Source organism: Cuculus canorus, chromosome Z (genome assembly GCF_017976375.1).
Source record: "Cuculus canorus isolate bCucCan1 chromosome Z, bCucCan1.pri, whole genome shotgun sequence".
Classification (NCBI taxonomy): Eukaryota; Metazoa; Chordata; class Aves; order Cuculiformes; family Cuculidae; genus Cuculus; species Cuculus canorus.
Genome location: NC_071441.1, coordinates 42,737,318 through 42,761,675, shown reverse-complemented (window position 1 = coordinate 42,761,675; position 24,358 = coordinate 42,737,318). Strand labels below are relative to the sequence as shown.

The 24,358-nt window shown below is 40.5% G+C and overlaps 1 protein-coding gene across 8 annotated transcripts in view; it reads right to left on the bottom strand.

Moving 5' to 3' along the window:
* ZNF462 (zinc finger protein 462) overlaps nt 1–24,358 on the bottom strand; it is a 94,713-nt gene that overhangs the window by 55,970 nt on the left and 14,385 nt on the right. For all 8 annotated transcript variants that reach the window (XM_054055039.1, XM_054055038.1, XM_054055034.1 and 5 more), the window contains exon 2: nt 458–709. In XM_054055039.1, the coding sequence (XP_053911014.1) occupies nt 458–677 (220 nt within the window). In that variant the 5' untranslated portion in view covers nt 678–709. The remainder of the gene's footprint in view (nt 1–457; nt 710–24,358) is intronic.

Below are 24,358 nucleotides of genomic sequence, written 5' to 3'. Positions count from 1 at the left end.
TTACTTATGGTGAAAGCTACACATTTGGCAATGGTCAGAAAATGGTCATTATGCATCACGTCTACACATGTATGACCATGGTGTATGGTTTGGGTGGGACAGGCACTTTCCAAAATAATCATCTGGGGAAAAAAGAAAGCTAGTACACTAAGAAAATTGAAAAATTTGAGATGCTTCGTGGTAGTGAAGAACAACCATGAAAATCTGAAAACCGAAAAGCAGTATGAAGAAACAGATGAAAGGAAGCTGGGAAATGAAATCATCCTCCATGTTTGCATTTACAGAAAAAGTCGTGGTCAGAACCAATATGGCTGAAGCTAGACATCTGCTTTGCTGACATAGAAATAAAGATAATGTGATTTTCAAAAATCACATTAAAAGAAGAAAATAAAACATATTGAAATAAGCCACATGTAAAACAGGTGGTTAGAGCTGAGATCTTAGAGTTGAGATTTACCTGCTATTTCATCTGCAATTGCAAATTCATCCTTTACGGAAGAAAATTCAGCCTCAGTCTGGTTGCTAGCATTCATGGAACCAGATCTTGGCTGGCTAGGACTTTCCTCAGAGACATCAGTTGGCTGCAGAAAAGCAGTGTGAACATCCTGAATGTGAGCTTTTAGGTCTTCGTAAGATGGAGCTCGAAAGTCACAGCCATCACATTGCAGCACCTCCATGGTTCAAGGATGATCTTTTACATTAGAAAATTCTGCAAATAAAACAGGGAAAAGAGAGAAGAAGAAACAGATATGTTTTACAGAAATGCCATTGTAATAAATCCTGAAAATAGGTAATGTCCAGCTTATGATGACTCAATGATTTCCAGAGATTCCACAGAGACTGCTGTGTAAAACTCAACCTTTGTTCACCATATTAAAAGGTATCAATTTAGATTCAAGTCCTATCTAGGTAGTTCACAAGTTGCTAACTCAATGCTACACAGTCAACTTTCTTGACAAGTGACCGTGGATTCCATGGAGTTTGTCCTCTTGGCTTTTCCTTTACACAGGATAAGCCTGTTGTTCACAGTTCGCCCTGTTCAAAGACCAAAACACATATACTACAGAAACAGTACATTACTCCCAATTATGCACTGAAATTATCAGTCAGAAGACAGCGGTTTTTATTTATGAGACCCTCTCTAACCTTCCTGCAAGTTGCCACCTGTTTCACTACCACAGATCAAAAGCCTTCAGGAGAATACAATTGCCTTTCTAGTCAACATCACATCAGCCCTGATGCTGGTGGAAAACTTCAACAAAACTGCACAATGAGATGCAGCTACATGAACCCATGCTAGAATGCTTCTCTCTGCCCTACTTCCACAAAGACTTGTAAAGGCATCTCCATTCTTTGTTAAAAGGTTTACAGTTTCATTTAGTCTATTCTGGGGACATGACATTTGTGCATTAGCAGTCCGGGGGATAAACAGTGCTGGAGGAAGAGAGGGACAGCAGCTGCAGTAGAAAGACTGCAGAAGTACAACAGAAGCAGGAGAAACTCAGAGACATCATGACTTCCCTGCATACCCTGAAGCACAAAGCAACAAAAGATAAGGTCACATCAAGTATGGTGGTTCAGTTTGTGATCAATAATCCAGCAACACAGAAATCTATGCTTCCCCACTACCATGAAGGAGACGTGATACAAGGTAGGACAGAAACCCTCCTACCCTGTACTTAGGCACAAAATCAACCTTCAACCTTCCTATGTTAACAGAAGAACTAGTTCTTTAAGCTTCCATGAGCTGTGCTGGGAAAGGATGATTAACAGGTGTTTCAGAGGCCCAAGACACAAGGGCAGCCCAAAGCACTGAATATTCCATGTGTTTATTGTATGTAGAGTATAAAGCTACTTCCAGAGTGAGGAGAAAGCTCCAAGACGTTACGGCACAGAAACGAGAGGGTACTGCATCAGGATTTTACATGACAGAATTCTTCTTCTGATAGCCTGCTAAAACAAACTTCTAGCAAGTCAAATTGTGGACAGTCTGAGCACAAGACACTTTCCACATATTTACCTACATTACTTCGCAAGCTGCAGCGTGTCCTTTCTGTCTTCTCCCTCCCACTACCAATAAAGAAAATGAACGCTGCACCAGCTTCTTTCAGCTAACAAAGTTACAATAATCGAGATACTCAAGCTTTTATGTGCAAGCATCAGACCAAATTGTGTGGAAAAGGTTGCTATCTGCTCTGGATCAAATTACAGCAGTGAGTGAAGCCCCACCCCACGTCTCCTTTAGCACAGTCCATTAGACCTGAAAACAAATTTTTCCATGGAGCAGACGACTCCTGCATTTAGAGCACTTCACAGAAAAGCAGATCATCCAGTTTTCACTCCCCATCCCCCAAGCTTAGTCCTTTCATCTCAGCCAAACAAGCCACAGCTCTGCTGAATGTGTTTATCACACTTTCAAGAGATATGAGCCCCTGCGTCACTGAAGCTTTAAGACTCACTAAGCTGCCCTAGTCCTCTGAGCTTTGGGAGCAGCCATTTTAGCTCAGACATCTCCTGCACTCAGAGGCTCAGAGCTTCTCGCCTGTGCACAACATGGCCTCACTTATCTCAGCTTCATCTCAAGCACACCAGGCGTTTTCTTTCCCCCCTCACCCCCCTTTTTTTTTTCCTCCTCGGGTGATGCTTGAAAAAGTATCATCCTTAAAACGTATCTCCCCTTCTCCTGCATGAACTGCCCCCCCCCAATTCAGGTCACTGCTGTCCCCTCCCTGAGCACATCACCCACAAAGCATCTCCTAGGGTTGGTTCCCCCGTCCCATGGATAATGACAAACGTGACGGTTCATTCCAGAAACAGAGCATTACAGCATCAAGACACTGGTCCAAGCTGTCTTCCAGTCAGAGGCAAGGCAGAGCTGAGCCTCTCTGGGGAGGGTGGGCGGGTGGAAAGCAGGGGCCCTCCAGCCTGTCCTGTCACTGGGGAGCCCTGCTGCTTAGCTCAGAAGACACACAACCCTGCTCCTATGCCAGATTCCAAAGTCTAATGACCTTTGTTAATCACCGGCCAGCTTGTCTGCATCAGCAAACCCTGCCAGCAGCCACACCCTTCACACAAAGGCTGTAGCTATGCCTTTTAAGAAAGGTTCTCTGAAAGCTCCATTGTGTGTAGCAGAGGAAAAACACCACACACACACACATATCACTCTTCCTCCCTCATGTCTCTCTCCCCCCCCAAAAAAAAAACAAAAAAACCCCACAACAAACCAAACCGAACCTTCAGATCTTTAGAAACACCATCACAGAATGTCAGGCCAGCTTACAAAATAGAAAACCACGAAGCAAACCTGCGGTTCTGAATAAAGATAATCCTGGCATCTGCTAGAGGCAAAAGTCACCATCATCCCCACCTTCATCAGTTACAAAACGCTTGGAGAAGATATCCTGAAGGATGCTGGTGGCTCTTTAAACATTCCTAAACTAACAATCCCCTTGTGCTACAAATCGGAAGGAAGAGCTGCTGATGACAAAACCTGATGGAGACTTTCTAATGGGTTCCAACTCGAATCTCAGCAAGGTCTGTATGATGGAGGCAGCACCAAATCAGAGAAGAGGTTAATCTCACTGCAGCTATGAGTAACAAACATCAGGTACAGCTGAGTAGACTTCAATTTGATATTTTCACCATGCATCGCATTGAAAGCAAGATGAAGCGTTTCGTAAAGAATTCTGCTCTATGATTTCCACATTTTTCTTTAAAATTCAGGCATTGCACAAAGATGTACAGAAACTGGTAATTTCAGCTCATATAACAAAAACCAAACCACAATGTGTGTCTCTTTGTCTGCACGTGATATGGAACCAAGAGAGAACCACCTACCCAGCAAAGAGCATTTTCAAGTGCAGATGTTAAAATACACTAGCAAGGCACACTCCTCAAGTAAAAGTGACAAAGCAAGACTTGCATGTACCAGCTAAGGCAACACATTTCATAACCCTCTAAATTTTCAAACAGCACTATAAGAAATTTAGAGGGAAATGGAGATAGAGAGAGGAGTTACCAAATCCACTAAGTCAAAAGCAGAACAGGAAGTCTAGAAAAAAAAATCAAACCAACCAAACACAAACACCATGAAATAAACCCATAAATCCCACAAGCCCTCTAACATATTTACAACAAGTCTACTGAAACCACATTGCCCATGTGATAATGTGACTTCTAAAATACCCTTACTAATGCGATGCTAACCTCACCAAACATTATTAGAATACCATTGTCTGACTAATTTGCATTTACAACATCTTAAAATATCTGGCTTCAATGCTTAATATGGAGAAAAGGTATTCTCGTTTTCCTTATGAGAAGAAACCTTCCAAAACATTCGTCAAATAGATTCTCAAAGCAAAGCCACAGTTTTAAAGACTCAAGGTGAAGTTTCAAATTGACACTGACTTTGACATCCTTCTCTACACTCATAAATGCTTAGTTGTATTAGATATCTAGGTTTTTAAAAATCCAAAACAAAAGATAATTGTGCTTGTTGAATAACAGTCATTACAGAATTTGGCAGCAGCCAAAGTAGTACAAATCATTATGTTTAAGTTTGGTTTTGGAGTTTCAAAAGACAAGATTAATTGTGAAGCCCAAGGCACTGACCACAAAATTGAGCTTCTGTGGTTTGACTACGCATCCGTTATATTTTGAGATGGAGTCAGCAGAGCTTCTATAAGTTAAGAATATGCATATGCACAACCACAACTGAAAAGGTCAATCAGACCATACACTATGTGAATTTCCAGCTCAGTACTAGTATCTTTGCATGTAAAACAAATAAATCTCCAGTTCTGTAAACCTTCCTGTGGTCAGGTGGTCAGAGGTATCTTTATCCCTTCATCATACATCCAGGTTGCACATGCAGCTTTCATCTTAACTCTACGCCAAGGTAAAGCAGAAAGAAATTTCTTCACCAAAACAGTTATCGGGCACTGGCAGAGGCTGCCCAGGGAGGTGGTTGCGTCACCATCCCTGGAGGTGTTTAAAAAATGTACAGATGAGGCACTTGGGGAACCTGTTTCAGTGTGAGATCTGACAGTATTAGGTTTATGGTTGGACTGGATGACCCTAAAGGTCTTTTTTAACCTAAGTTACTCTATGATTCTATGTTACATACACATCACACTGGCAAAAACACTATCAAACTCCTTTCAATTGGATGAAACGCCCCTGGAGATGGAGAGGGGAAGGAGGCTAAGGACATCCACAGGCCTTACTCTTCCAGAACAGCCCTCCAGGGCTCCCCCATGGCCCGGGACCCCCAGCAACCCCCAGCCCAGCCGTATCATGGCAGGGCCAGTCTCCGGCTCCCCACAGCCCTGCCCTGCGCCCTTCCATGCCAAGCCTGCTTGCAGGCCCACTTATGCCAGCAGGGAGGTTCCCGATACCTAGGGCACCATGGAACTGCCTCACCATTGTGAGCCCTGGCAGCTCCCATGCACCGCACAGGATAACCATGAACAGAACAACTTAGCAGAGACTGAAATCGGGCACTAGAGTCATCTTTGCTTCTTCAAAACACGCAGGAAAACTTCAGTGTTGCTCTAATCTCCCTGCCGCCTTTTTCTTGCTGTTGAGGATCAACGTACTAGAAATAAACATCAAATGCTACAGCCATGCCACTCAAAAGCAACCACTTACAGACGCAGTTTTTTCAGAATTCTTATGAGCAACACTGCAGGAATTTTCCCTTCCAGAGAAGTCTGGGTTTTAAGAGACACCAATGCCTACAGCTGCAGTGAGGACCTTCCAGACATGACACCTGGGCTCCTGGCCAGGTTCAGCTCACGTACAATAGAGCTGCTGCTCTGATGACCTTGGAATTGGGGTTGGTTTTGCCTTTTTTTTTTAATTATTATTTTAAACACTTTTATAACATTAGATTACAACAGGGAAAACTAGGACTAAGCAAGTAAAATCATAGGAGCAATGCAAAAATTTATACATTTGAGAGAGTGGAAACCTGAAAGCAATTCTAATTGGACAAAACCAACCTCACCTTTCACTTATTAAAAAAAAAAACACAACCACAAACCCTAAACATAATTAACGAGGAATTAAAAGAATAAATTCAATTCTTAACTATGCAGGCAAACTTATCCAACTCATGGGTATTCTTCAGTGACCAAATTCCAGTCAAGCCACAGGCATTCTTGGTCCTCTAAGGCTTACCTTTGGGGTTACTCCTCCAAGCTGGAATCAAAATAACTAAATTGAAATACCATTTCTCTGTTTTGTTTTTTTTTTTATAATTTGACAGAACGGATTTTGATAGAACTCCATAGGTTGGGTGGCAACTGGCCAATACAGTATACCACTTTGTGGTTTGTATTTTCATGTGAAGGATTTAGAGTAAAATTTTATAACAAGTTACACCTTTTATTAGCAAGATCTCCATACCGATGCCCCATTTTCATTGAATCATAGAGTTGTTTAGGTTGGAAACCTAAACTTTGAGACCAGTGAGCCCAACTCTTCAGGTAACTCTGCCAAGTCCATTACTAAACCATGACCCTAAGTGCTACATCTACATGTCTTTTAAATATCTCCAGGAACAGTGACACAACCACCTTCCTGGGCAGCCTGTTCCAGTGCTTGACAGCCCTTTGTTGAAATAATTTTTTCCTAATATCTAGTCTAAATCTCCTGTGATGCAACTTGAGTCACCTTCCACTCATCACTTGTTAGTCAGAAGAACTCCTTCCTAGCTACTGCCTCCTTTCAGGTAGCCGTGAAGGATAATAAGGTGTCCCCTCAGCCTTCTTTTCTCCAAATTAAACAACCCCAATTACCTCAGCCACTCCTTGCAATACTTGTGCTGTTTACCAGCTTTCTTGGCCTTATCTGGATATGATCTAGCACCTCGATATCTTTTGTGTAGTGAGGGACCCAAACCTGAACACAGTATTTGGGATGTGTCTCACTAGTGCAGTGTAAATTGGGACAAACACTTCTCTTGTCCTGCTGGCCACACTGTTTCTGATACAAGCCAGGATGCCACTGTCCTCCTTGGCCACCCGGGCATGCTGTTGGCTCACATCCAGTCGGCCAGCACCTCTAGGAGCTTTTCTCCACACAGCCTTCCAGCCACTCATCCCCAAGCCTGTGGCATCCTGTGTGATTGTTGTGGCCCAAGGGCAGGATCCAACACTTAGCCTTATTGAACCCCATACAGTTGGCCTCGGCCTATCGATTGAGCCTGTCCACATCCCTCTGTAGTGCCTTCCTTCCCTCAAGCAGATCAACGTTCTCACACAACTTGGTGTCCTGCAAAGGTGAGGCTGCACTCGATCCCCTCATCCAGGCTTTTGATAAAGACATTAAACAGTGCTGGCCCACTATTCCCAATAAATGGATCATGTATTTCATTATGAAACTCAGTTACACCCGTGAGAAAAATATATTAACTGATAAGTGTAATCTACAAAGAGCATCAGGCTGAGGTTTTACTGAAGCAACCACTCCTTTTCCATTTCCCACAAATAATGTCTTTTCTCCATTGTTTGGAGTCCTGGTGTGTATATTTATATCTGTTCTTTTTTAAAAACATACATGGAGAGGCCATTTAAATGCCTGAAGGATACTTTTATTAAACTCCAAACTTTTAAAATAAAGCAGATTGCAAATAAAAATGAAAAACCACAAATGAGACCTTAAGGACAAATTGAGTCATATAAAGTATGATTCTGACATTTTTTGTCAGGAGTCAGTCATCTACCTCAGTGACACAACCCAGCCTTTCTGTATAGACATCAAGAATCAAATGCACTGGCACAACCTAGGAAAACAGATACTAGAGCCAAGCAACTTGGCTTTTGTAGCCTGCTCCTTAGTGCTTTCAGTATGGCATAATGCAGCTGAAAGCAGTGGGTCTGGGGTTTCGAATTTCCAGTCAAAAGCATGTTGTTACTTACCTCAAATAATGCAGTTCCTGTGAGTTAAGAGAAGTGTCCTCTGCGGTGTACATGGCCTTGGGAGAAGAAAATGTCAGTAGGTGGTGCTGAAGAACACACTGCACCCTGCCTGGGTACTCCAGCAGCAACCCAATTTCTTCTCATGCATTGCAAATAATATCTGCTAGGAGCTCTTTACACAAAGGATGCATTAGGAGCCTCACCCTGGAAGAAGCAGGGGGAGGAGCAGGCTTCTCAGCCTGGCATAGCACCAGCAAAGATCTCTTTCTTGCCAAGAAAAGTCAGACCTGTTATAAAGGGGGTCCTGCCAGTAGCAAATCAGATATGACAAACTCAACCACATATCATGCTACACCATGAACTGAAGTGGGAAAGAGCAAAGCTGTGACTGAAGACAGGAGAGATTATCTCCTGATGGCCATCTGCCCTTAAATGAACCCTAAAACAGACTTGCGCAGCCTGTAGTGCCTTTAAAACTAATCTTGCTGTTCACCCTGAACTACACACTCTATTCCATGGTCACACACAGTGCTGCAGCAAGTGAGTTGCGAGCATGCTTTAAAGAGGACCAATGTTAGCTTGCAAGGACAATGTTTTTACAGAGGCTAAATACAGCTTATAAACTGGTGACGGAGCTAAACCATGGGAACACATGAACTGCTGGATTATTTTTGGGGCCACAGAATTTTAATCTTAGAGATCTGAGATTAGACCAGCCAACACAGCTGGTTCAAAACACAAGCAGGCACTTTCAGTGTAGTCACAGAGGTGGAAATCAAGTCACCAGCACTCAGAAAACACAAAATGCCTAGAGCAGAGCTCTGCTTTTGGGACTGCTACTAAAAGTTTTCTTCGAGAAGGCAAAATAAAGACATTATCACCACCTTGAAACACAGGTGTGAAAAAATGCTTTGCTGGACACGTTCCTCCTCGCAAGAAGAATAATCTTTAAGCTTGAGATCATTTCCATAATACAATGCCCAGTTTGGTAGACATTCAAGACTTGGAAGTAAAAGAAATTCACAGGACAGTCAGGAACCAAAGAAACATTGCATGGATCAGATCCAAGTGAGTCAAAGCCCAGTGCCTGCCTTTTGTCACCAATATGAGCTCAGCTTAGTAAGGAACCTGGGGTGATGTAGCTCTCTCAGTCCATCCTGAAATCTCACATGCTCCAGAGGTATTCCTTTAGATGGTTAATCCCATGTAGACAGCATGTGGAGGGGATGAAGAATGGCATTCAGAGGAGTGGGTGTAACCTTATAAAACCAATGTGCAAAAATTTGTGTTCTGTACCAGCAAACAAAGCTGAAAATAGCAGTGCATCACCGCATGCAGACCCAAACCCATCTTATGCACAACTCTAAGGGTAAAGTAGGATCCACAGATGAAACCCTACTGGAGGACAAGAAAACACTGATTAACAAAGTCGGAAGATTTTTCACCTTTCCTAATCTCAGAAACACAGATTTGAGGAGCTCCACTGACATCCTAGCTCTTTTAAGACCACCTTTGTCTCCAGCTATCCCTCCAGTTCCCCCAAGCTTTCTGCTATATTTGACATTTGCTGGGCAGCAAGCAGAAACCTCTCTGTCAGCCAGTTCATTTCCTCAGGTAATACAAATCCATCACTGACCTATTTATAATGCCAGACTGAATACAGTTTTATTTGCCCACTGACTCACTCACAGTATGGCACCAGCATTGCTGCCCCAGGTAGAATAATATATATACTTTTCCAGTATTTGACAGATCTCAGACTACTGATAACCACTAAACTGCAACATGTCTCCCTGCCACTCCTCCCAAAAGACCTTTTCCACCTATACAAGTGATGATCCTCTGTTTGGGATGGTGGCAGGAAGATGATGGTCCTATCACTGATGGCTGAAAAGTGATGCTTATGAGAAGAAGGAACAAGAAGTTGCATCACACATTTATGTTTCCAAAATACTTTACTTTGTCACATATATATATATATAGTCATTGGATTACTTGTTGGAATAGTATATACGCGCACTGGCATGCAATATCTTGGGTCTAAATGAGAAACTCGCTTCTTTTACTCTCTCTTCAATGTCCATCTCCATCCGCTTCATCCTTCCAGGAAAAAGTTTTTGCATTTCATGTAATATGTAAAGCCCAAGTATAAAATCTTTAAGATAGCATATTGGCTCACTCATCGTTATTTGTGTAATACACAGACAGCGGACAGTTCCTAGAAAAAGCTAAATGGGACATCTGCAATGCACTTTAGGGGGTGAGGTGAGAGGAATTCAATTAATTCTGGGATTATGCATTACAATATCTATAACTTGACTGAAGTTAATGGAAGTTCTCCAGCCAAAAAGTGTTTGGAACAAAGAGGCATTAGAAACTATTACATTAAAACATGAAAAAGCTGCTATTTTCTGCCTCTAAAAGAAACATGTTGTTTTGCAGATAATAATTAGGAACAATCTCCCTCAGAAAAACAAAAAAACCTCAACCCCTTGTTAACCTTATGTCTTGTCTTTCCAGTAATAAACAGTCCTTTCCCCTTAATACTCTGTACATATTCAAATTAAGGAGAAAACTATTATTGAAGCTGAATTGTATCAACAGTGGTAAGATGCTGGAGCTCCTAATGGAGTTCTTCTGTCCTAGTTTAGTAGTTTTTGCTTTAAATAACAACTTTGAAGGTCAGCCACTAAGATCCAATTTCTTTTTCTTCGTCCTAAGAAACACCCAAACAGGAATTGGACCATAAAGAAAAAAAATAACTAAGACTTTCTTTGTAATAAGAACTATGGCTAAGAAAGCCTGAGAATATAACCAACTGCATCCTTCGAAGACTACAATCCTTGCAAGTATGTAGATACAGAACTATTGTGGCTTTTTTTCTCTTCTGCAAGTCCGTTACCTTGTTTTTTTCTGCTATTGGAAATGCTTTACATTAAAAGTGAAAAATTTTCAAGCATTATAAATAGCTTTGAAGACAACAAAGCTCAATTTTAGAACAAAATAGTTCCAATTGTAAAAAAAGTACTCACATTTTGAAGAAAGTGGAACCATTCTTGCTCTACTCTAGAGAGTGAAACCTTATAGAAGAAAAACTAGTTGCCAAAACTTTATCCTCAAATATGCAAACAATTGCTAAACTACATAAATGAAAATGGTGTTTCTTGTCATAAGGAAAGTTCAGTTAAGGTCCAGTTCATCAACATAAAAAGTATCTCTGAAAAAAAGATTAAAGGGAGGTCATGAACACTCTGTTCTTGTATGTTGCAGCATATTCTCTTATGTTTAACCCAGTGAGTTAAACTCAGAACTGCTCATAATTTACTAATAGTTCATTAAAGATTTTAGCTGCTTCAGGTCAGCACCAATTTGAAACGTGACCATCATGTTTTATTCAAACACTGAAAGAAGATGGCATATCTACATTACAAAAAAAAAGCACAAGACAGCCTGTTTCAGAGAGGGTATCTAGGTAAATTAGTTTCCTCGGCCTCTGGAAACCTGTGTAACCTAGAAACCAAACCCAAATGCTTGATTTTGTAAGAGAGAGCATATAAAAACTCAACACAAGTCCCCAGAGAGCACTGTCTATAGCAAGGTGAAGACTAGAAGAGATTTTTAGTTTTCCTAGCCTAAGAAAAGAGACTTCCTGGGTAAATTCAAGGTGGAAGAACTTCTGAGAAAGTGCTCATATACACGTCTAGTCAGAAGTGGGACATTCTCCAAGTAAGAAAAAAATGCTCTGGAAAAAAACACCAAGGTACTTAGACAAATGTTTTAAACAAGGCAGTCCAGAGGCATCTTTCATTTCACCAGGATTTTGATTCTGTATGTACATGTTGAAGAGGGACAAAGAGAAGCCTGAAGAGAAGCATTAGATAAACAGCCAAGAAATGGCCTTCTTGTAGGTTTTGTCCTCAGAAAATTACCCTGAAGGACTTACGTGTGTTGGCAGATGAGAAGCTCAACATGAGCTGGCAATATGTGCATTTGCAGTCCAGAAAGCCAACAGTATCCCAGGCTGCCTCAGAAACGTAACCAGCAGGTTGAGGGAGGTGATTCTCCCCCCTTGCTCTTTTAGGCTAGAGAATGCTCCAGGGAGACCTTATAGCAGCTGTTCAGTACTTAAATTGGGGCCTGCAGGAAAGATGGGGAGGGACTGTTTACCAGAAGCTGTACTGATAGGACAAGAAGTGATGTTTTAAGCTGCAGGATGGTAGATTTAGATTAGATATTTGGAAATTTTTTACTATGAGGGTGGTGAGCCACTGGAAGAGGTTGCCCAGAGAAGTTGTGGATGCCCCATCCCTGGAGTGTTCATCACCAGGTTGGATGAGGCTTTGAGTAACCTAGTCTAATGGAAAGTGTCTCTGTCCATGGCTGGGGGATTGGAACTAGGCGATTTTTAAGGTCTCTTCCAACCCAAACCATTCTATGATTCTACAAAATTTTATTTCATTGCAAATTCAGGTATGTTTTTGAAAATCCATGTGACAATGGCTCTTCAGGACAGTTATTTTGCTTTTGACTACAACCAGAAGTCTATCCATACTTTTCTCTAGGAAAGGGGTCTGGGCAGCAGTTCTCTTTTGTCCCCATGGGTACATTAGCCTTTGTTTTAGTGACAGAGAAAGTAACTGCTTAAGGATATTTCCTCTCCAGAATGGAGAGGACATCTTGACCGAAGATCTTGACATCTTTGCTTAGGGATAAATTTGGCAGTGTTAGATTTGTGGTTGGACCTGATGATCTTAAAGGAAAGATGATCTGTATGGTTTGACTTGATGTTCTCAAAGATCTTTTCCAACCTAACCACTTCTATTATTTTATGATTGCCAACAGCTCCATAACACAGAACATACAATGAGGTCATTATGTATCTGTGTATGGGGCAGGTCCATTTTGTTCTGAAGGATTCACTTGGCGTTACTTTTCTCATGAGAGGTCCTCTGCAACTGAACTCAGCGTGCTTTTGTGCTTAGGAAGGTTATTTGAAACTACAATAGCTCTGTCTAAATAACTCCATGGGACAAACCTTGACATTTACTCTGCACACAAAGTAGATGGAAGGTGAAAAGATATATTTTAAGCTAAAAAAGACAACAAAAATATTTTTAAAAATACCCAGTACCACCAGAAGATTCAAACACTGTGATGGTTTAAAACACTCAACTTCCAACCAGATGAGATGCCAACAAAATTATGCAATATAGTGTGCCTGTTAGTTAATCTGAAAACTTCAGAAGTCATGTTCTGACATCAGAGGAATAGTAGTCTGGCACACAATGTTTTTGACAGAGAAAGAATATTCACCTATAGTAATGATGAGGCATACTGCCATGTTCTGCTGTTCCAAGCAAAGGGGTACATAACTGGTTTTATTGATAGATTATAGAACCACTTGAAAAAGGAATCGAAGTCTGAGTTAAAGGGAAGAAATTTACAAACTTTCCAATTTACTATTTTTGCAAGAGTTACATATAAATATTTTAGGTAGATCAAGTATCATTGAATCCTTCTGATCAAGAAGTTTTGAAATAAAGCAAGATTGCTTCAAAGCAGGTCCATATAAAGAATTTTTTATTTTTTTTTTTACTAAAGGAACAAAGATGGAAACAAGCGAGGAAAAAAAATCAAAAACCTGAACTGCGAAGACCATAGACTACACTATTATTAAAATTGTAAGTGCTTAGATTTATGGTAGTTGAAAGAGACAGGATGCATCTTTTCAGCTATCCATGAAGAGGACACAGGGACAGTGATAGAGATCAACAACACATCTCTTTGCAGTAAGAGTCCAGCTAAATGAACCACCCTTCAGAAACAGCATTCAGCAACACCACATTCCAGTCATGTGAATCTCCTCCCTGTTTATTCATCTCCAAAGAGGCATACGTGAACCATATGACACCAGAATGCATAAAAAGAATATTTTGAGGTACTTCATTTATGTTAGCCAACACCCTTTACCACTATGGAAGAGAAAAAAAGCAAGAATGTAATGTATTTTGTAATCCATTCTAGATCTTTTTCCCCTTTAAAATTTATTTGAATAAAAGGCATTTGTACTTTTTTATTTGTTTCTTGCAAGAAGAATTCATTCAAGCGTGGGTTCTTGTTTGCAGGAATGTATGCAGAGTGAAAGCTTCACATTAATTTAGGACTTCATTGACAAGAGTCTATGCCAGAAGTATACAATCAGTCCTGCAGAAATTTCATTTTTCCTTCTGCTATTTATGGAACACCAAAGCAAGACAAAATACAATGTTGTAGATTTCAGGTTTCATTCATGTATCACAAACAAGTCATTTAAGTCAGCAGAAGTGACTTGCTGTCAGAGAGAAAAGACCAACATATTCCCCTGGTCTTTAAACAGCTTCAAATTATTGAACAAAAATCTGAAGACTCACATCCTGTAGGTAATAAGTGAAGAACAAAATGGGAGAATTAAATATATCTGGTAGCAATACTGACACTTCATTCCATGCAGTTACTACCTATTTATTTGATTCATGCAGCTTCAGGACACACTGTTGTAGGTGCTTGCTGTCTGAAAATCAAGATGAGTCTGCACAATGGAGAGCCTTCTTCCTTTACCTGGTAATGGAGAAGCACATGGAAGTGAAGTAGCCTGCTCCAGGTCGCACAGCTGCTCTGTGGCACAGCCAGCAGCAAAAAATTAGTTTCCAGACTCCAGCCCTTCTCTGTTACACCATACTACTTTTCTGTGCAACTGTGCCCAAAATCCCAGTGCTGCCTTCCCACAGCAACTACAAATGAAAGGTTCTCCAGCACAACAGAAGTTAAAATTTCAGGAGCAGGAGTAAATCATACACCACACACAAGGATATTAACTGATGCTCTTTATTTATCTTTGTATTTAGTTCTTAACTGGAGTTGCCATTTCCAGCTTTCTGCACAGAATTCAGGCCTTTTGCTGAAGAATTTAGGTCAGCTCAGCAAAATGTCTACAGAACTGAGGAGAATAATAATACCAAGGCAGAGAGAGTTCAGTGAACATGGTCTAGCCCTCATATTACTCAAGATCACAGTGGGAGAGGGAGATGGAAAGAAAGGGTGGCTATCTGAAAAGGGAGCTTTATTTAGGAGTGAGGAAGGATATTCATTTTGAAGGACTGACAGCTAGAAAACCTGTAATTTCTTATATGGTCTGAAACGCTTTTTCTTACTATGATTCTGCCCAAACTGCTGAATCCTTCTACTGTCTTCCCAAACTCTTCTAAATAATGGACAACATATTAATAATCCTTCAGTTCTAGAAAATTACTGGACAAAACCCCATCAAAACATACTAAAGAGATCAAAAGGAATCTTTATGGCACCTTTATAAAAATGTATCTGTGAGAGGAACACTCTAGGCTTTCCTCAATGTCTTTTGTAAGCAAGCGATGTTCATGACTAAAGGAGAGGAAGTTTGATTTAATCAGACCTCTCTTTCGCACATGCTAGCTGAGGCCACAAAGTGTTTGCACAGTTTCGCTCCAACTTGGCTAAAAAATTTATGAGAACTAAGCAAGCAATTAGTTTTTTCACATGCTGACAGTTGCACCAACCCTTCGTTGTCAGGACACCAACACGAGACACAAGATATTTAACGATTTTTTTTTTTTTTAAATTGAGATTGTAAGAGAATGAAGTACTGCAAAACCTACAAAAAACTAGTATGTAAAGCTAGTATTTTTTTCTGAAAAACCTGAATAAAATGAATGCTCCAGTTTGAGGGTTTGGATGTCTAAGAAGACACAACTTTCCAAAAAAGGTGATTAGCTTGTGCTGAGAGCCATACACAGCATACCAAGGACTCTTGAACCCGTTTAATGTGAACTCAAACTCTGCAAAAGGAGCTCACAGAAACAGAGCAGTCTCTGTAGTAATCCAAGATACTGCTGGCATTCCTGTTGAAGGAAGCATACTGAGCATGCTTCATCCTATGTCTGCAGACCAGAACCAGCCTGAGCTCTGCCAAAAGCCAAGTGTGTCATGGGCAGCTGCGACTGTTACTTTGCCTGGGCAGAGATATAAAGTGGTAACACCTCTTCTTTGGATTTGATTTTTTTTTCCCCTGTAGCTGTCAACTGAGATATGCAAACATACTTGCTGCAGCTGGAAGCCTAGCTAAAAATCTAGTTTGCATTTACTGTGAGGTGCATCTGGGGATCAGGATTTTTCCTGGAAACTGCATCTGCCCACTCCATGCAGTCAAAACCACAGGCTACACAGCTGCTACCTGCACACAGTTTATGTCATGTCACTCCAGAGAAGCACACTCCCTGCTGCTTCACACTACTCCACTGGAGGAACTCTTAACTTCCCACTCTTGTCAACCTAGCCCACCATTATCAAGCAAAGTCTGGAAATTGATCTGCATTTTGGGGAAGCAGGCAAAAAAGGGTTAAATCTTTCACCTTTTTCATCCTTCGCAAGCGACCAAGAGTTGTATCTTCCAATTTTCTTAGACTTTGTCTGAATAGTGCCACCTTTTCTTTCAAAAAATCATTCCCTTCTAACATAACTTACCTCACCTTCCAAGCTGTATTCCTGGCATCAAACCTTAAATTTCTACTTTCCTGCAACAAACATTTTTTCTGGTCTATCTACTACTTCCTCTGTAGGCCACTTCTTCTCCAGGTCTTCTGGGAAGATGCAAACTCATCATCTGCTATTTCCACAGCTTAGCAGAGAATGATACTGGTGATCTGTATCTTTAAAGTAGCTCTGAAGTCAAAGAAGTTGGTGTTTCATTTCTCCTGAACACGTTTGGTGTGCTGGTCCTTCAGCACTAAGTATGAAATAGAAGCTACTGCTTTTATATCTTCAGAAAGGAGGACATTTTAAAAAACAGCAGCTCTGCCCAGAACCATTACTCAGAAGGGCAAAGAAAATGAGGGACACAGCAGACACCACCAGGAATCTTTACAGTCATCTGGTCTTAGTGTAAATGCTGCTAGTAATGAAGGGTCTTTCGTGCTTTCCAGAAACTGGTATCTGAGGCTGGAGGAGTCTTACAATTCTTCCTTTTTCCTTCTGAGGAACAAGACTCTCGTTTTGGGTCTCATTGTCTGTTGCTCTGAACTCAGTAACTGATATAACTGTGGCCACTCAAGATATTGCGTGTGTGTGTATATGCTATGTCTGGATCCTCAGGAAGGCAGCCTGGTATTTTATTTTTAAACTTTGGCTCCTGCTCCACAGCCCCACATAGAATGGCTCCACTCCTGAAGGTTGGATAGTCTTCTGCTATCAGTTTTCAAAGAAAAACAAAGCCATGCAAGCCAATACCACTAAAAGAACAGGAGCAAAGTTCTCTTCTGAAGATTTTTGCCTCATAAAACACCAAGAGATCACAGAAAGATTAAGCCATCAGAGTCATTCCAACTTCCTGATCCTGTATTCTAACAAGCTACAGAATATTGTGCAAATCCTAGTAACTGCTGTGCTCTCAGAGATTTCTCCATTTTTTTTTTTATTTCTAAAATTTGCTGGAGTTCTGCCAATTTTCCCTAGCTAAGGACCAGATCTTTGTGTGGCTTAATACTTACTAAAGCCTTTTATCATGAAGTGGAGGGTCAAAATAGGAGTAAGTTTCTCCTTACCTGAAAGCAGAACCTGCAATGGATCTTCAAGGTCTCAGAAGCTGAAGGAGGCAGAACAACACTTGCTAATCACAGGACTGGTGCTACAGTTCACCCATACTGAAAAGCCTGCCCTTCAGACATGTTCCAAAGCTGACAAACTAACTTGTATCATATACGTTTAGCCACCTGCATTACAAGATCATTTTGGCAGTAAAGCTTCACTATCAGAAAAAAGCGGTTTCCTTTTCAGCTGAGCATATAGGGGCTTTATCTGTAGGCTTGATTACTAGAAGAAAGGAAGCGTTCAAGTTAAAGACAAGAAGGCTTTGCACACATGCCTGGGAGAAAAGATTTTACACAGAACATGGTAAAGAAATGGAGAGGGAAAAGTTTGCCAAGAGGAAGTTACCTTCTTATCTTAACTTTACTTGCATTTCCTGATGGAAGACAGCCACTATCTCAGCATTACTTACAGATTAAAATAGTCACTCCTTCTAAAACCATGAAACAGAGGAAACATCTCAGACTTCTTTCTCCATCTTCATTCCTGAACTTCTTCATTCTCCCATTGTCTTCTGATTTGTCTAGAAGTGCTGGGTTGTAGAGTCCAGAGGAAAACAGATCTTCTGTTTGGGGCATTTACTGTCCTTCAGAAACCACAATGTGAAAGCCTATAGTAGCTCTATCACGAGTACAAAAACCCTGTTCCATTTCTTCTTTTCCACTATTGAGACAACAGGAAAAGACATCTAATTTTTAAGAGGAAGGCGGCTTTCACCAACCTTGTGCACAGATTCCACTTTGAGAACAAAACACAAATCATTGGTCCACGGTTTTAAGCCTATGACAGGGAAATGGAGGAAAACCTTTTACAGATAACCAAGCATAAAAGGCAACTACAAACTTGCAGACAGCCTTATCATTGGTTATTTGCTTCCCTTTTCTTTGCCAGCCGAGAAAGAGTCTTCTTGCATGTAAAACTCAGTCACCTCCAACTTACATCAGTCTCATCAGCCGTTCTTTAAGATAATCCCTGACCTCACATGAGATAATGGCAGATGGAATCATCTTGCTCGAAGTTCACCTACAATTAGACAGTTGTCCACATTCAGCTCAATGGTAACAGTCAAAAGTCTGTCTCCTACCACAGCACCTGAAGAGATACTACACTTTAGCTAGATGCCTTAGTACTATCCATAGAGCCCGCGTCAGTCATTTCAATAGCTCTTAATCTTTTCCCACTATTAATTTAGAAGAACTAGCTATATAGCAAACATTTTATAGTCTTAGATTCCAGCCACTGCATCTTGTTACAGCTTGGTATAGAATCTAGATTCCTATAATATTGGACATAGTCTGGCAAATTAAGTGCTTTCAGTCCTCTAAATGACACTTCTGAAAACCTCTGAAAGGGAGGAATGGACTATCTGAAAGCTGTCACTGTGAAGCACAATTTTCCAGATTTCAAATCATTACTATCCTCAGTGTTTCTACACTCACTTTTACAGACGTGCCAACATCAGGAATGGATTTAGTATTCCAAAAGCGGCACTTGCACCTATCAGAAGAGGGACAACAGTGTTTATACATCTAAATGCTGTACTAGTCCACGTAGCTATTCTAACCATTGTGAATGACATCAACTACTTTGCAGGATAGCTGTTTTCTGACTTAAAAGGAAGACGGGACTCTGAAAGTCCACACAGACTACAAAGCCAAGATATTTCTTCAATGAGTCACAGGGCATTTTCTGTTCTACATTTTCTGTCCATTACAGTTATAAGCTGAATGAGGAGCTGATAGACAATATATTTTTAAATACAAATTTGGTGTAGAGAACAGAAGGAAAAAGGAAAAGTGTCTTTAAATCCTGTCAGATACCCTTCTGGTCTGACCTGTGCGATGCTTTTATTTGCAATGGAATAGGTCCAAAATAAAAAGGAAAACCCTTGCTTTTCTCTTTGGGATCAAGGGCTCTCAAAGGCGTAACATTAGTGTTATTTGTTTGATCTATCAAAGCAAGGTCATTATTTACTTTGGTCATGGAAAGCCCCAGAAGTCTTTTCTGATACACTAGAAAAGCCAATGGCCCAAAAGGTCTACGATTCCCCTGCACTCTCAGCATGATGTTTTCTCATCCCACTGTCCCCTTTTCCTTGAGCTACAAAAGCAGGTTCCTCCATCTGGATGATCCGTGAATAATTGACCCAATTCTCTATCCCTTTTACATGGGGGAAAGAAAAAAGCACAAAAGATGTTCGACTTAGATCTAAATGTTGTAGAAATACATGTTTTGATTATTTCCCTTCTTCAGCTCAACTCCTTTGTGAACATTTGATGACAGACCAAAGATCTACGTCTTTCAAGTATAGTGGGCAAATTAAAAAATCCAACATTTGGCCACATTACTTCAGATATATCACCTAACTTGACCTGTTGAATGACTAACAAACCAAGCACATTGCTCTTGTTCAAAGTTTCATGCAAGCCAGATGCATTTTTGATCACCCTGTCCAAATAACGCTAATTTAGATTAGATATGGTGTAACGATGATTTAGTAAAGGAGGCAATAATCTATAAGAGTTCAGCCACTGAGCAACTCTTATCATTATTTCCTCTCCACAACAGTACTTTGTCTAGGTCACAGCAGCTGGAAACCCATGCTGAATGTTCCATTGAGTCAAATCCAGCGTGGCTTAACCTGTAGGAGAGGTTTTAATTCTCTCCTAAGAATAAACAGAGGGAATTTTCACAATTGCTGCTGGATACTAAGCATGCCAACCATGGCAGCCCATTCATCGCACATTTAGAAGTTTCAAGACAGGTTTTCACTCAGTAAGTCTGGTAACTTTCTGATGTGCTTTTATAAGTGGGCTTCTAAAGCAGCATCTTCATCCCCAATGGACATGAGCAATGGACTCTGTCAGCATCCTGTGGAACTCATTACTTCTCTTTTGAATTGACATTCATTGTGGGAAAACAAAGGATGGAATGGATCACATGGATCACTAAGACTCATTCTGTTATCAGATACGAATCTGATCTCCATTAACTTAAAGAAAGAAAAATAGCATGCTTGTTAAAGAAATGACAGCTGTGGGTCTCTGAGCCAAGAAAAGCTTGATTTTAAAGAAAACTGGTTTGACATAAAAGTACTCTGATCATAAGAAACCTAACTACTAGCAATTTCTAGTTCCAGTGACCATGGAGAAAGGTAATACCCACTATACTAGTAGAACTTCTACATCCCTCTCTAAAGGACTCATTTCTTAGCTGAAATCTGCCTTGAGTCTGGAAGTCAAATATTAAAACTCTGGAATGTGACGTAACTCCAAATTCTAGCCAGTTTATCAAAAATCCATGTCCTGCTCCCTCTCTTTTAACATCTCCTTGGCCTCGTTATGCCTTTAAAAGGGGAGCTTGCTACTAAAATCCCACTTGGGTTAATTTGGCTATAACAGCTTGGCAGCTAGAGCAAGAGAAACAGAAGGATTCTCCTAAGCAGAAGATAACTCTGGCTGTCCCAGTAGTTTGATCAGCACAGCTCTCCCTACTTAAAATTCCCAACAGGAACACAACTGAGAGCTATCCCAGAATGCAGAGATATTCAGGGGAGACAGGAAAAGGAAAATAAAATAGGAAAATACTCTGAAATTCCTTATGCACAGAAAAAGTCTTAAATCAATCTTTACTAGCAGGTCAAAATTAATTAGATTTCTACACCCACTGAGTTTTCTTGAAGGTAGGTTTGGTCCCATATTCCAACCTTGGGACATTTCATCAGCTTTCTAATACCAGCTAAGATTTTCTAGGCAGCCTGCAGAAGAGAAAGTACTTGTTCAATACTAGTAGTCCATTACCACACTTTCCTATTACAAGGTTGTCAGCCTGCCAGTGCAGAGGATGTCTAGTACTCCTGTTTGCTCTCTTCCCACAGAACACAAACCGGATATTCCTTCAGAAGCTCTGTTCAATGTCATTTTCTTCTCTATGAGCCTTCATATTTGAGACAATGGGTAAGAGTAGGTGGGCCATTTCCTCCATTTATTTGTCCAGCCTGCTGAAGCGTCACATCTGTCTGATCTTGCAGGAGAAGCTTTTTTTTTTTTTTCTGACTAGGCTGCACAAATACCTGTTCTTGTGTCAATCGCCCAAGCAGAGGTTTTCTTCATGACCAACGTGATTACAGCTCATGCAACACACTGTGTACTACTAAAAACATTGCTATTTGTTTTCTCCCAGATTCAGGACTTATACAGGATTATCATTCAATGTTATGCACTAAGGATGAAGGGGAAACTGTGTAATGCTGTCACTGCACATATCCTAGCCAAATAAGCCAAAATACTCATAGCCTCACCAAATGAGCCCAGAGTTATGAGAAGCACGTGAAGGGCCTCAAGTTGAAAGAATTACAGGGGTACAAGCTGGAACTAGATGATCTTTAAGGTCCCTCTCAATACAGACTATTCTATGATTCTATGATTCTATGACTCTATGATTATGACTCTCAAGACATCCCACCACTTCTCTGCAGGTTAGGCACTCCCCATACTTATCAGCAACAGCTGCCTTCACAGTTCCTGTTGGCTTATTTCTTCCCACTCAGACAAACAGGGCTGTCCCCACTGCTGACATACCTTTGCCCAAAATTCACACCTGGACTGCTTGCAAGCCATCTGCAACTGAAGTGACACAAGTTAGCCACTTCCAGGTTATATGAATATTCAAAGCAGTATGCCTGGTAAGCAGCTCAATTTCCCACGCTGACAGAAGTGTAATATACCACCACATCTACCAATAGAGTCATGAGCTCTCAAAACGTTACAAAGCCTGGCTTTACTTTTCCCTTCCTCTTGTTCTATCATAATGCACACTACTAATGAAAACAGTTGTTATCACACACCCTTTCTTTTCCTAGGGCAGAAAATGCTATTAACCAGAAAACACAGCCTATAGTTTCTTCACAACTTCAGATGGTCAGAAAGTGATCATTCAAGTTGGAAGCTAAATTTTATCTAATACCTCTAAATTTCTTATATTTTTGCTTAAGTTTAAGTATATATGCTGTGTCATCTTTGATACCAGTAAAAGCTTGAATCCCCATTTCTGGCTTCTAGTTAGCATTTACAGAGGAAAAAAACTTGCTCATTCATGGTTTGCAATGAAAAAAACACCTACCATAGAGGCAAAAATCCTCCTGCATTTAGCCAAATCTAATCTTATCTTTCCTCACAGCTGTAATATCATTCTGAGTACTTCACTCCCTAACTTCAATTTCACATATGAAGCACAGGGAATTACTGATACAAACCTTTTGTACAAGGCCAGTCTGAAAAAAACTACATAAATGTGTCTGATTAACACTCCTGAGTTTGCGATCAGAACCAATAAAGCGCCATGAAGATTTTGCCATTTTTAACGATGACAACACCCTCCAAGATGCAACAGCATTATATGATTTCTGCTTCATAAAGGCTTTGACTTTTCTCCTATTATCCTAGTTTTGCTCTAGCACATATTTTATATTAGAATGCATTCCAGAAGGCATATGGCAAGAGAACTAGGTCAGCCATTAACCAAATAACAGGAAGCTGCTCTGCAAAGCACACCCTTCAAAGCTTGCTTAATGAGCTAGCTCTCCAGAAAGTGTCCTTCAGTAAGGTTGAAACTAACAGTTCCACAGGATTTTCTTTAAAGCCACGAGGCCACCCGAGTTAGGTGGCTTCTGGAAATGACAGACTCTGAACAGCCATCCCAAAGTGTAAAGACATCTAGATCAGATGTTAACAGATGAAGAACGTTCCACAATCATGCATGGGTCATTGAACGTCAGGAACCAGTTTGAATGACTTCTTCATCTTATCAGCAAGCAGAACCCATTCCATCATTAATCTACTCCCAAAATTTGAGCCAAGAACACATGAATTTGCCTTTGAAGATCTTGGGGGGAAGGATATCACCACTAGATGAAGAGTTACCACCTCTCTATCTTCTTCCATTCTCTCTTTTCAGAGGATGGCAAATTCCTTTCCAAGGTGAAGAGTCAAGTCCCAAGACTTGCAAGGTTTGGAAAAAAGAAGTGGTTAATTAAGGCTTAAAAGTCTGACAGTTTTGTCAGGTCTTGTTTTCTCCTTGATCTTGTTGGGAAAGTTTGTCAGGTCTTGTTTTCTCCTTGATCTTGTTGGGATATGTACCAGATTTAACATGATCTGTCAAATCAGGTGGGAAAAAAAGTATGATGTCATGTTTATACCTTAATTTGTTCCATCTCAATCTTACCAATTGCTTCCACTAAATATCACACTCCATACCACAGATACTCAGGCTTGAAAAATAAGTCTTTAGGACTCTGAGAAGCATCAAGAGCCAAGGAACATAATCCATATGTTACTTGAAGGTTAGAAAAAACTCTGACTCATATTATACTGTTCACAAAGCAGTAGACATGGCCTGATCAAATTCTTTCTAAACAAATAAAACAACAAACACTTGCCAGCACTGTACTTGAAAGGAATTTTGCATGCAAACAGCCAGTGATCCCCATCACACTACTGATGCAATAACATAACTCATCAGCCATGTACCACAAAACACTATCAACTTTTCAAACTCAAAGAAGTCACTATCAAACTATGTGACTACAGTCAAATCTTGACACCTAGACTGCATAGGTATTAATATTACTCTTCCAATACCCTCAGAAAAACGGATACAGCCCTTTACCTCTTTATCATAGTCTTTCATTTAGACAGCATTCCTACAAAATAACCAAGCCAAACATTCTGAGATCTTGAAGTCATTATTTACCCAAACAACATGAAAAAATTCTCTGT